The following is a 12,516-nucleotide window of genomic DNA, read 5'->3' as shown; positions in this document are numbered from 1 at the left end:
TGACTTTTTTTCCACAGTTACTAAATATAACAGTTGGTATACGTGCCACATTATATAACACATTCATTATAGTAGCTGTTACAGTACAATTATAATTCATAATTTTTGTATTTTAAAAATGTAGTCCATTGATTCAAAAATTTGAAAACATTTAACACTATTTTCCATGAAACTAGAAGTACTTATTCAATTAGATGGATATTCTCAGAGAAATCAACTCCATAACCTTTGGGGGGAGGTGGCAATATGATCTTTCCACAAGTGGGGAAATATTTAGGGTGTGTGTGTGTATTTGGGGGGCTCGGGTATGGAGATTTTTAAGGATTTTGTACTTCCCTACTTCTAGGTGGATATAAAATGTCCTGACCTCCTCCTTCTGTTAATGTTTGTCTAGATAAAACCTTTCCTTAAGGTAGAGATCTTTAGCCAACCGACTTAAGAAAGCAAGCTGTTTGTTTTTCTTTTGAACTATGAAAAGACCCTGTTTACAAAGACCTTCTTTGACAAGGGGGCCTTGTCAAAAAAACAAGATAGTTGCCGACAGTACAACAATCCATATATACAAAATCTGTTTAATGGTCATTCGTATAAGTAGATTTATATAAACAGAAAATAGTTCCATTTTTTCTTCGCCAAGCAATCAAGCAAAACACTAGGACCAATACAATCAACCACCCGAAGACTTGGATACAATAGCCACGCTGAGTAAGACATGAGCGCCATCTGGAGGGTCCACTTGAAACTACAGTGTACCATCTGAAGAACCTGTTAAGTATTAAAGTACCATTTGTGGATAGGAGTCAGGAATGAGCTACCTTCATTCCACAACCTGAGCTCCTACTATTTCAAGCTTCCAATAGAGGACTCAGAGTGTTGTTATTTAGTGAAGTGCTCTTAGCAGAGGTGAGGAATGAAACTTTCAACATCTGAGTACTGACGTTAGCTCATTAGTAAATATAAGTCAGAAAGTACTAGACAAGAGGGAAATAGGCAAATGTGTCCCCAGTAAGCTGCGTCCTGATGCCCCATTTCCTTACCCTGAGTGGGCCTCATACAAATCCATCAGAATTTTTATTCACAAGATGAAAATGACTGATGGTTTAGGTTTCCCAGAAGCATTTATATTTTTTTTTTTTTTAAATTTTTTTATTTATTCATTTGATGGAAAGAGATCACAAGTAGGCTGAGAGGCAGGCAGAGAGAGAGAGGAGGAAGCAGGTTCCCCGCTGAGCAGAGAGCCCGATATGGGGCTTGATCCCAGGACCCTGGGATCCTGACCTGAGCTGAAGGCAGAGGCTTTAACCCACTGAGCCACCCAGGTGCCCCAAGCATTTATATTTTAATAGAGAGAGAGAACCGGCAGAATTTCCAGATGTCAACTGTTGGGAAGGCTATGTTGGAAGAAAACAATCATCTCCTTTATCAAATACTTAATCATTTCTTTTAAGTAAACTAGACCTGTTCCTGGCTGATACACTCATTTTAATGAAAATGTTCTAAAAGGAGTATTTAGTCCCTCAAAAGTCTGAGTAACTTAAAACATTCGCATTTCTTATGTTTATATATTTCTAATAAGACACTGATTATCTCATCTGTTTTTTTTTATGATACTGGTATTTTAATGAGGTACCTAGTCCCCAGTGCTCTCAATTACCTCTGGTGAAAAACTTCATTTTTAAAAAATTTCCTACCACTTGAGGGACCAATACCTGTGTAAATTAAAGTAATAATTTTGTGGCAATATCTTAAAGAGCTTAATCTATCTGAACTTGTCATAGACTGCTTAGAGTGTGTCAGCTTACCTTGGTCTGTCAACTGCATTTGAAGATCACTGTTATTGTCCTATTTCCTATTTTCTAAAATTTATCTGCATTTGGCCTGAAGATCTCTGTCCACCAGGACCACCGCCATATTCAAGAGCCTGACTTACACTTTCCTCCTAACTTTTAGAAGAATATGATCTTTCACTCCATAAAAATGAACATTTCAAACATTTTAAACTGACCCTCTTCTTGTGATGTGTTTGTACAATTCCCCCATCACCTTGTTTGGTTCAACTGGCTTCAGTTTTGTCAGCTTTATTTGTGATGAATTTGGCCTGCACCCCAGAAACTTATGTAAGACACTTGGGTAGCACAGAAGTTCAGGTATTTAAGGATTAACAGAGAAATCCACCTAGGAAATCCATGTAGCAGACAAGACATATGCTTTCTTGATATGAAGATTATAGGAAAACTTCAGTTGAGGTTGTGTTTTTTTGTTTTGTTTTGCCAAAATGCAGACTGACAATGTCTTTTTTTTTGACAGTGCCTTTTGATTTATAAGTAATTCTGGACTCTTCTTTCAAAAGCAATGCATTCTTTTTTTCTTATCCCAGTAACCCAAAACTGCAAATTGTGCATGCCCATGTATTAAGTAAACTGTTCATATGTTTCCATTTATAAGGCACAAAATCCACAAACTGCTCAGAGAAAGGAAGAAAATAAAGACCTGAAGATAAAATAACCTATTAATAGAAGAGTTTCATCAAACTGGAGTGAAAACAAAGTACTTCCCTTTGTAGTAAAAGGGACCTTATACTGATAGGAAACATAGCCTTTGAGAAGACTCCCATGGCTCCTCCATCAACATAGCCTCCTTCACTGGATTAATACATAAATCAGTCCTCAGAGAGGGTTGTGTGGCCAGAACACATCAATCACAAGTACCCCCTATCCCACAGGAGCTACTGGACAACAGAAAATTCTAGCTACAGGGTACCTGGTTCACCAATCTTACCACAGGAGTCTTCAGGGACCAACCCACAGTGATCACACATGCTCATCTGTCCTGGAGCTTGATCCATCTCTAAGTTGAGGCATAGCCTCCTGCCTGAAGACCCTGAACTAGGGAAGATATGTGGGTCCATAAATGGCAGCATCTAGTTAAGAATCTGGACCTTGGGTTCCTCTTGAAATAATCAGTTCCCTAGAAGAGCCAGAACCAATTCATTCTATTCGGGGTTTTGTTTCTTTAAACATGTTGGTCCAAATCTGGAGAAGATTTCCTAGCACAAGCCCCAGATTTTCTGGCCTGTAAGATAGCCCTGATAGATCTCAAGTACTGCAGTCCACAGGTATAAAACAGAAGGGTCTCAGAACACAAAACAGTATCCATGCTTGTTGGCTGGACCTTCTGATGGCTCTTGGCACTGTACTTTCTAGTACCATTTAGTAGTATATGAAAATAAGCTTCCTGACTGTCCACATGGATCCAAGCATTTCCTGGAAATACGACTGCTTCATAGTCCTCTATATTACCATGCAAAGTACAGATGGGAGTACACTGTAGAGAAAACAGCTAGGCAGACGTCATCCTGAGAAAAGGGTCAGTGTCAAAGTGGGCCAGAGAGGAGGGACCAGAAATCAGATGAACCAAGTAATTCATTATGTCTAAGGGTTTCACTGAATCATCTTGAAGTTTCTGACTTCTCCACCCTGGACAATCTGAAATCCAAATGAAATCAAGTTCTTGGGTCAGTTTATTCAATTACCAAAGACCAGTATGGTAGTATGGCCATTCCAATACGGTGTGGACCAGCCACATACTCACTTTCCAGTCCAACTTTATAACCCCTTTAGCTCCAGGGCTTGGCCCTAGAGGCCAAAATCAAAATTCCACTAAATTTTCAGGCAGAAAGATCGTCCTTAATTCAGTGTCCCATGAATCCTAGCCAAAGTCCCTTCCTTTCCTATATCTCGTAAGGCTGTGACACAGAGGGAAAAGTAATACTCCTTTTATTAGCAACAGCTTTGAACAACAAAATTCTTGACTCCTTTGGCTTTCCAATGCCATAGCATATCCTTGGAAATATGTGTTAATTTAAAAGTAACTCTTAAAAACAAAAAGTCAACTCCTATTGTTGTACTGAGCTTTCCCCAAATCACGGCAGGCTGCCTCTACACCTCACCCCACCTGCCAGCCTCAGGAATCTTTCTTTGTCAGTCTCGCCTTGACTTTGTGTCTCAGAAGCGCTGCGGTGGCAGAGCTGCAGGCCGCCAAGAAGAAGAAAGAAAGGCAGGCCATGTAGACAGACAGGGGGCCATGGCGCTGCAGAAAGATCTCCTGCCGCTCCTGGTAGTCCAGAAGGATGGCCTCCAGCTGAGAGAGCGTGCAGACAGACAGAAAGGCATGGAAGATCTGATGCCCATGGCCCACGATGTCACAGGAACCCGGAAAGTACTTCTCAGGAACCGGGCAGGAGAAGAAGTAGGCGCTGACCAGGAAGAAGAGGATCTGGAGGGTGTGGTACCAGGCCGCCTGCTCCTGGCAGCCAGCCAGGTGGCACAGGGCCACACGGTGGGCCACCGGGCTGATGTCTAGGACGAAGGCCAGCCCTGCCGGCACCACTTGACAGAGCTTCCTCATGACCGGGTAAGGCCTCCGGTAGCGGTACTTGGCGTAGCAACAGCCGGCGCAAGACAGCCAGCCACAGAAGGCAGCTGCGGGCAAGAAGAAGAGCCAGAAGAGCTCGTACCAGGCCTGGTCGGAGCTGTAGAAGAAGTGGGCCAAGGCGCTGCCGTACTGGTAGACGCTCACGCCCACGTAGTCCACGAAGTAGAAGGTGTAGTGCGAGAGCTCCGACTTGGACTGCAGCAGGTGGGCCAGCAGGCTGCACGTGAGGTAAGTGATGGACGACAGGATGAAAAGGAGCAGGGGCAGCGAGCGCGTGGAGGCCCACGGCAAGGCCTCGGCCTCGGCGAAGGCCCAGAATCGCAGGAGCACGGCCAGGGCGGCCAGCAAGTGGGTCCACACATTGACCACCTCGTTGTGCTTCTGAAAGAGGCTGAAGAAGTAGTAGCGCCACTCGTGGCCCGTGGGGCGGTAGCCGGTGCGGATGTAGGGCTCCCGGAAGAGCTGGGGCACGTCGGTCTCGGGGACGGTGCAGGGCATCTTGGGAAGGCCGTCCTCCAGGAGCTTGGGCAGGCGGCGCAGCTGCTGCCCGCTCACCGACAGCGTGCTCAGGCGCTCCAAGATGGCGGTCGTCATGGCTGCCGGCGCGGCCGACCGGACCTGAGGAGAACACAGGAGAATCGGCACACCGGCAAGGGGGGCACACCGGCAAGGGGGGCGGGCAGGCGCTCGGAGCTGCGGCGGCGGCAAGGGCTGTGGGGCTGCTTAGTGCTTCTAGAGCGGCAGGGAGCCCGGCAGCCGCGTGCGGCTTCTCTGAGCCTCATTTTTGTTGCATCTGTACCCAGTGGAGTTATACCAAGATCCCCTCCCACCCGAAAGTTCTGAAAGTTCTGGTTTCGTCTCTGCTACCCACTGCGGTGCGAAGCCAAGTCCCATCTAGTAGGCTGGGGCTGTTAGCCAGCCTGTTGTAATGGCAGCCACAAGATAAGTAAGGGTGCCTTCAGGGGCTTTGAGTATTCCTAGATACTATTACAATGTAGACATCACATACGCTCTAATAGTATGAGATACTACAAAATTGTAAATATTTATGGTGCTAACCACAGCCTACACTTCTTAAGCACCTCATCTTAAAATATCCAGTAAGTTTGCCAGTAACTTGAAATTCTGAGATAAGCAATAGTTAACTTGAACTTCAATGTAAAGACAGGCAAATGAGTCATGAATTTGGTTGATAAAGACCAGTACATATTCTGGGAAATAATTTAACAATTAAAGGAAATTAGCATGTGGCCTAAATTTAACGTAAAATCTAATTGTAAAGATTGGGAGGGGTGTTTCTTTTTTTAAATTATGCTCTGGAAAGTAAGTAGCTTTGGATTTGCCCCTCCTGGGTACCTAAATCTATACTCAATGAATTTCAGATCTCAAAAATTCTTATTTACCCTACACTTGGAATTTTTACATGACAGATGAGCCAGATGAGCATAGCAATTGTCTCATAAAACATTTCACAAAATAGTTGCAAAATTTCATTTGGATTTTTTTGGGTAAATGGATTAGAAATTGGATTGGAAATGGATTTTCAGCATATATCCAGCTACCTTCTCTACTTCGTATTTCCCAGCCTCTTTTCTTCAGAGAAGTTCAAAACTTGATCGATTTATCTAAATGGCCCCCTCGCTTCAGAGCCCTTCTGCTGGGAGAGATACACCAAGTGCTGCTCAAGGCACTACTAATTTTAGTGAGGAAAATTTAATCTTCCTACTCACATTTCTTTTCTTTTCTTTTTTTTTTTTTTAAAGATTTTATTTATTTATTTGACAGAGAGAGATCACAAGTAGGCAGAGAGGCAGGCAGAGAGAGAGAGAAGGAAGCAGACTCCCTGCTGAGCAGAGAGCCCGATGCGGGACTCGATCCCAGGACCCTGAGATCATGACCTGAGCCGAAGGCAGCGGCCCAACCCACCGAGCCACCCAGGAGCCCCCTACTCACATTTCTTAATCAATATTGAAAAGGAAAAAAATACCAGGTCTAAAATGCAGGGTATGAAAATTAATAAAATGTAAAAAAATAAAAATAAAAATAAAAAAGTCCAGGGAGACCTGGATTCAGTCCTTGGTTTGGGGCCATCTGCTGGGTTGGGCTAGATAGAGCTAAGTAGGCTTCAATTTCTTCATCTGTAAAATGGGAGTAATAATTCTACATACTGTATGAGTGGTTGTGGTGGTTAAATGCTTATTAAGAATTATGGAGTCAGAAGGACAAAAAGAAGGTGACTGAGAGAGAAAGAAAACAGTCATCAGAATACCTTATTCATTAAAACAAAAAAAGCTAAGCCGAGCTTCTGCTGTTGGCCAGCAGGGGGATCCAAGAACTGGGAGTTAAGTTCTAGATGGAGACTCCTCCAACTGACCTCCTGTGGCTGTTGCTGACAGAGGACATCAGGGCTAAGGGAAAGGGACGGGAGGGTGGGAACAGGTGGAGTATGCTGGCCCCAGAACCAAGTGAACCCACTGCATGACTGGGCCTGGGACACTGGATAATATTTCAAGTTGTCCTGTGGCTACTGGCTGAGAACCATGTGGCCTGGGGGAGCTGGGCTTTGTTGGAGCCCTGCAGAATTAAAGAGTGCTATTCTTTAGATATAGGCTTCTGCCATCTCTTGTAGAGAGGGAAATCAGATAGAAATATTGGTTTGATTTTGTCCTTGGGAGTAAAAGAGGTGAGTCACTGGGGATATGAGCTGCAGAGGAAGGTATCCCTAAGGATGCTCCCAGGTAGGCCCCACTATGCATTGCCATCTAAGGGTGTTTCCATCATCTCTGGGGCACCCAAACCAACTGGAAACAAGTCCACATCCAAAGTTAAATAACACATGACTGCACCATTTCTGCTTATGTTTGTCTCCACAAAATACGGTGTCTAGGGCAATAATACAAATGAATTTCTAAGGACTGAAAGCTGGGTTTTGGTTGTCTAATAGTTGGAACCAAACACAATGCAGACCTGGGAATCAACTGGCATCTGTCTCTTCTGAGAGAGAAAGGACAGATCATGATGCTGCTTTATTGTCAGTTTCCAGAAAGCCCTGTGTGCAGGGCTCTTACCCCAAGCATTCTTCCAGTCTTCTTATCACCAACCTCACTTCATGGCTTTAGCTTGACAAGTCCTTTTCAGAAAATTATTTCTACTTCTCTCATACTTATGGAAAATAAACTAGGAGAGGTTTATAGAACTAAGAAGCAGAGAAGTACAAAATATAAGGGTTTTAACTTTAGCTTCAAAGGAAAGGATGCACAGGAAAAAATATTGGCAGAATCATTATTCCTCCTGCAAATGAAACTTTCTTTCCCAAGGATCTTTAAAATGCTGCCACACCAGCCTCAGGGTCTCCTTAATAACTCCATCCTCTGGAGTGTGCACCCCAACACAAGGAGACCTGGTTGCTGCAGGGACACCACCCCCATTGGCCTCTGAGTCAAGATATGATCTCTTATCTCTGTCAGCAATGAGGATACTATAAAGATCTAGGTCATCTATCTATGGGTGAAAGGATCTAAAGTCCTCTTTGGAAGTGCAGGGTCATGAAAAATTCTAAAATAATAGTCAGAAAGAGAGGGGATTATTTCTTTGTCCCATGCTCAGCAACTGCCTCTTCCCCAGCCATAAAATTCTCCCTTCATCTGAGAACAGCCACCACAGCCACAGCAATGGTGAGAGGGTAGACTTTTTTGTTTTATCTTCATTAACTTCAGAAGCCCTTGTCCAGTGGCAACCCCCATACACAGTACTACTTTCACTGAGCCAGAGTGTGTTGTGCTTCTAGAAATGGGCTTCAAAGGGCCAGCTGTAAAGTCTGAGAACCTATCTGGGAAGAAACCACATATTGGCCTCATGATGTTAGTGCAGGCATACCTCCATCCTTCCTGGTGCTGGCCCTAAGTAAGGGTCTTCCCTTCATGTCCCCATGGACTTCTCCTTGATGATGTCATCATCAGCCAACCAAGATATTACCTTAGAATGATCTCTTCTGCACAGGGTTATCTCCAGCTCCTCTGCTGAGACAGTCAAAATGAAATATTCCTGAAGAATTCTCATGAACTGGCTAAGCTCATCATATTTTGATCAACAACAGAGCTCTTCCAGAGCAAAGACTGTCAGCTCAACAATATTGCAGACTACAAAAGCCAAGAAGGAAGAATAAAAATAAGACCCCTCACCTCAAACAGCCTACAAGGTAATTCTGAAAGCTCATGAATCTGTAGCCAATATCACTAGACCACTTATAATTGGGTGTTAAGCAGAGTGAAATACAAACAGGTCTCCAGAACAGAGCATACTCTGGGTGTGCTGGGGCTGAGACACGTGAAGGGGTGAGGAGCAGGGCATTCCAGGAGAGGGGTGAATATGAGTGAGGGAATGCAGTGGCTTTTTTGTGGGTCCCTGAGCAGAGGGGCTCTTGGGGAGGAATAAGGCAGCAAGTGGGGTAGGTGCGATGGCATTAGCAAAAGTTTAGATCTGATGTTGCAGAAAGCTTTTAGCTTTTTTACTCTTTATCTCACCCAAGCTATGGGGATTCAGGCTGCTGACCAATGCCTCCCCTCTTGGCTTAAATGACACAGTCCTCTCTAGTCTTGCCTGATTTTTTGTTTGTTTCCTTCCACCACCCCGTCAACTGTGGTATTTGCAGTCCACCATCTGCTCCCTTTTCCACATCCACAGTCCCTCTCATGCGGGTACTGCTCCCATACCCCTGGTTTCAGCTAGCACCTGTATCAGATGATTCCCACACATACATCTGCAGCCAAATCTGCCCTGAAATTTAGATTCAGTTATCCAGTGGCCCTGGATTTCCAACTGAGTATTCCACGGGCACTTCAATTCAACATTTTCAAACTTCTTCAACCCAGATTTAACCCTTCCCCTACATCAAATCAGTCATTTAGGGTCTGTTGATTTTATCTGAACATTTCTGGAATCCACTCATTCATTCTATTTCTACTGCTTTCCATTTAGGCCTTCAAAATGAACTTATGCAGAGGATAATAGCAATGTCATCACTGATATTTCTTCCTCCAGCTCCCCTGTCGCATGTCCCCCAGACCCTCTTTTCCAAGCCACTTCAGGGTGCTAGTTTAAAAATGGAAATCTGATCACCACTCCCCTCCCCATATCCCATAGCAGCTCACCACTGCTTGTTTACAACACAAACTCTTAGCCCTTAACAGGCCAACTTCTGTTGACTTCCTAACACTCCCAGTTTCCTCTCCCAGGAGAGGATCCACATGCCCCTCCACCCCTCCACTGATGGCCTAGATGATATAGCACTGGAAGTTTTTCAAAAGTGCCACACTCTTTTATCTCTAGTGCATTCTTCTGCATACAAAGACAACCCTCCAGTCCAGCAACTCCAGTGGCAACTCCAGTTCATCAACGTTCCTCCCAGGAGCTCCACCAGCAAGCTTTTCCTAACCCCTAAGCCAGTTTTGAGACTCTCCCCAGCAACATTCTACCCTGGCCTTCCTCCCCCAGCACACTTCGGTCTGGGGTCCTGATTGTTGGTTTACTCTGCTCACTCCTCCATTCCTGGCCAGCTCCGTTTGAGGCAGGAACTGCGTGGTATGCAAATTCCCACATTTAAAATAGTATGCAGCAGGGGCGCCTGGGTGGCTCAGTGTGTTAAGCCACTGCCTTCGGCTCAAGTCATGATCTCAGGGTCCTGGGATCGAGTCCCACATCGGGCTCTCTGCTCAGCAGGGAGCCTGCTTCCCTCTCTCTCTGCAGGCCTCTTTGCCTACTTGTGATCTCTCTCTCTCTCTCTCTCTGTCAGTTAAATAAATAAATAAAATCTTTAAAACAAAAAAAAGTTACATTGTGTTTTGGACCATTTAGGGGTCCAATCTTAAAGTTTTATTTCAGATGTTCCTTTAAGATGATTTAGAAAAATTAAAGATAATTATTGTAAGACAAAAATAGAAAGAGAAGAACAGGTAAAATCTATGTTCAGAGCAATAATTTGACATTTTAGTAAAAAAAATTATATATTTACATTTTCTTTTTAAAAAGAAATCATGACCAAAGTATGCATTTTGAAGGTTTGGTTTTTGTCTACCTAGCTTTGATGGATGAAAACTACCCAGAATGCAACCCCTCTTCACGCTAAATAAATAAAACAATGAAATGACCTGTTTCTGTGAGTGTTGTGTTTCTCTGCATTATGCAATGTCAAGTGCCCATAAATAACCATTTAACTTTCAGAGAGGAGCTGGAGAGATGAGCAGTGTGGCGCCTGGCCTGGTCTCCAGTCTCCTGGTAACAGATATAACTGCTTAAACCAGGTATGCCCATGGCCCTTCCTGCTCCTTGCAACCTCCTCCATCTGCTGGGTTCCCTCGCTCTGGGTGCTCACATGTACCCTACTTTGGGTGCTCATTATCTCCTACACCTTTGTAGGATATAGGAGGCCTTTCCTCTGGTCCCTACCTGTGTGTCTCCATGACTATTCCCAACCATCCTCTAACCCTGCCACTTTTATGTTATATTCCATTAATTCCACCATTCTTTCAGGTCTCTGTGCTTGTGTACATGACTGGAATGCCCACCACTGATGCCCACTGGCCAACTCCTATTCATCCTTCATGCCCCAGTTCAAATTTCCCCAGGAAACAAGTGCTTCTTTGCCTATACTACCACTGCACTACCCTTCCCCCCCCAAAACAGCACTATCCTTTATAATTACAGTGTCCTGGTTTGCATTATAGGCATACCTTGTTTTTCTGAGTTTTGTTTTAGTGTGCTTTGCAGATAATGCATTTTTAAAAAGATTTTATTTTTAAGTAATCTCTACATGCAGCGTGGGGCTCAAACTTACAACCCCAAGATCAAGAGTTGCATGCTTTACTGACTGAGCCAGGCAGGTGCCCCCAGATACTGCATTTTTTACAAGTGAAAGTTGGTGGCAGCACTGTATCCAACAAGTCTGTCGGCACCATTTTCCAACAGCATTTGCTTACTTTGTGTTACATTTTGGTAATTCTGATAATATTTCCAACTTTTTCATTATTACCACATTTGTTACAGTGATCTTTGCTATTAGGATGATATTTGTTTTCGTACCATGGACTGTGCCCATATAAGACTGCAAACTTAATAAATGTGTCTTGATTGCTCCATGGACTGGCCAGTCCCTGGTCTCTCTTTCCCTACTTGGGATTCCCTGTCCCCTGAGACATGACAATATTGGAATTAGGCCAATTAATAAACCTACAATGGCCTCTGAGTATTCAGGTGAAAGGAGGACTCACACATCTCTAACTTCAAATCAAAAGCTAGAAATAATTAAGGTTTATGCAGAAGGCATGTTGAAAGCCAAGACAGGCCCAGAGCGAGGCCTCCTGCACAAACCAGCCAAGTTGTGAATGCAGAGGAAAAGCTCTTGAAGGAAATCAAAGTGCTACCTCAGTGAAACACCAATGAAAAGAAAGTGAAACCGCCTAATTGCTGATGTGGAGAAAGTTTCAACATTCTGGACAGAAGATGAAACCAGCGACAACACTCCCTTCAGTGAAAGCTTAATCCAGAGCAATGCCTTAATTCTCTTCAGTTCTTTGAAAGCTGAGAGAGGTAAGGAAACTGAGGAAGAAAAGTTTGGAGCCAGCAGAGGCTGACTTTGAAGTTTAAGGAAAGAAGCCATCTCCATAACATAAAAGTACAAGGTGAAGCAGCAGGTACTGATGTAGAAAACTGCAGCAGGTTACACAGAAGGTCTAGCCCAGAGAATTAATGAAGGTGCTACATTAAATAACAAAATAAATTTTCAATGTAGATGTAACAGCCTTCTATTGGAAGGAAATGCCATTTAGGACTTTTGTAGCTACAGAGAAGTCAGTGCCTGGCTTCAGAGCTTCAAAGGACAATCTGACTCTTGTTAGAAGCTAATGCAGCTAGTGATTTTAAGTTGAAGCCAGTGCTCACTGACCATTCCAAAAGTCCTAGGGTCCTTAAGAATTATGCTTGGTCTACTTTCTCTGTGCTCTATAAGTGGGAATAGCAAAGCCTGGATGATAACACATCTGTTTATAACGTGGTTTACTAAACATTTTAAGCCCACTTTTGAGACTT

The 12,516-nt window shown here is 43.8% G+C and overlaps 1 protein-coding gene across 2 annotated transcripts in view; it reads right to left on the bottom strand.

Annotated features, from left to right (window-relative positions):
• Window positions 1-2,436: 2,436 nt before the first annotated feature.
• The window catches only part of PAQR8 (progestin and adipoQ receptor family member 8), a 40,977-nt gene continuing 30,897 nt past the window's right edge, over window positions 2,437-12,516 (bottom strand). For both annotated transcript variants that reach the window (XM_004771879.2, XM_004771878.3), the window contains one exon: window positions 2,437-5,052. In XM_004771879.2, coding sequence (XP_004771936.1) covers window positions 3,964-5,028 — 1,065 coding nt within the window. In that variant the 5' untranslated portion in view covers window positions 5,029-5,052 and the 3' untranslated portion in view covers window positions 2,437-3,963. The remainder of the gene's footprint in view (window positions 5,053-12,516) is intronic.

This window comes from Mustela putorius, unplaced genomic scaffold, assembly GCF_011764305.1.
Source record: "Mustela putorius furo isolate JIRA1106 unplaced genomic scaffold, ASM1176430v1.1 tig00003983_pilon_pilon_pilon, whole genome shotgun sequence".
NCBI lineage: Eukaryota > Metazoa > Chordata > Mammalia > Carnivora > Mustelidae > Mustela > Mustela putorius.
The sequence above is the reverse complement of the archived record's forward strand: the minus strand, read 5'-3'. Positions and strand labels throughout refer to the sequence as shown.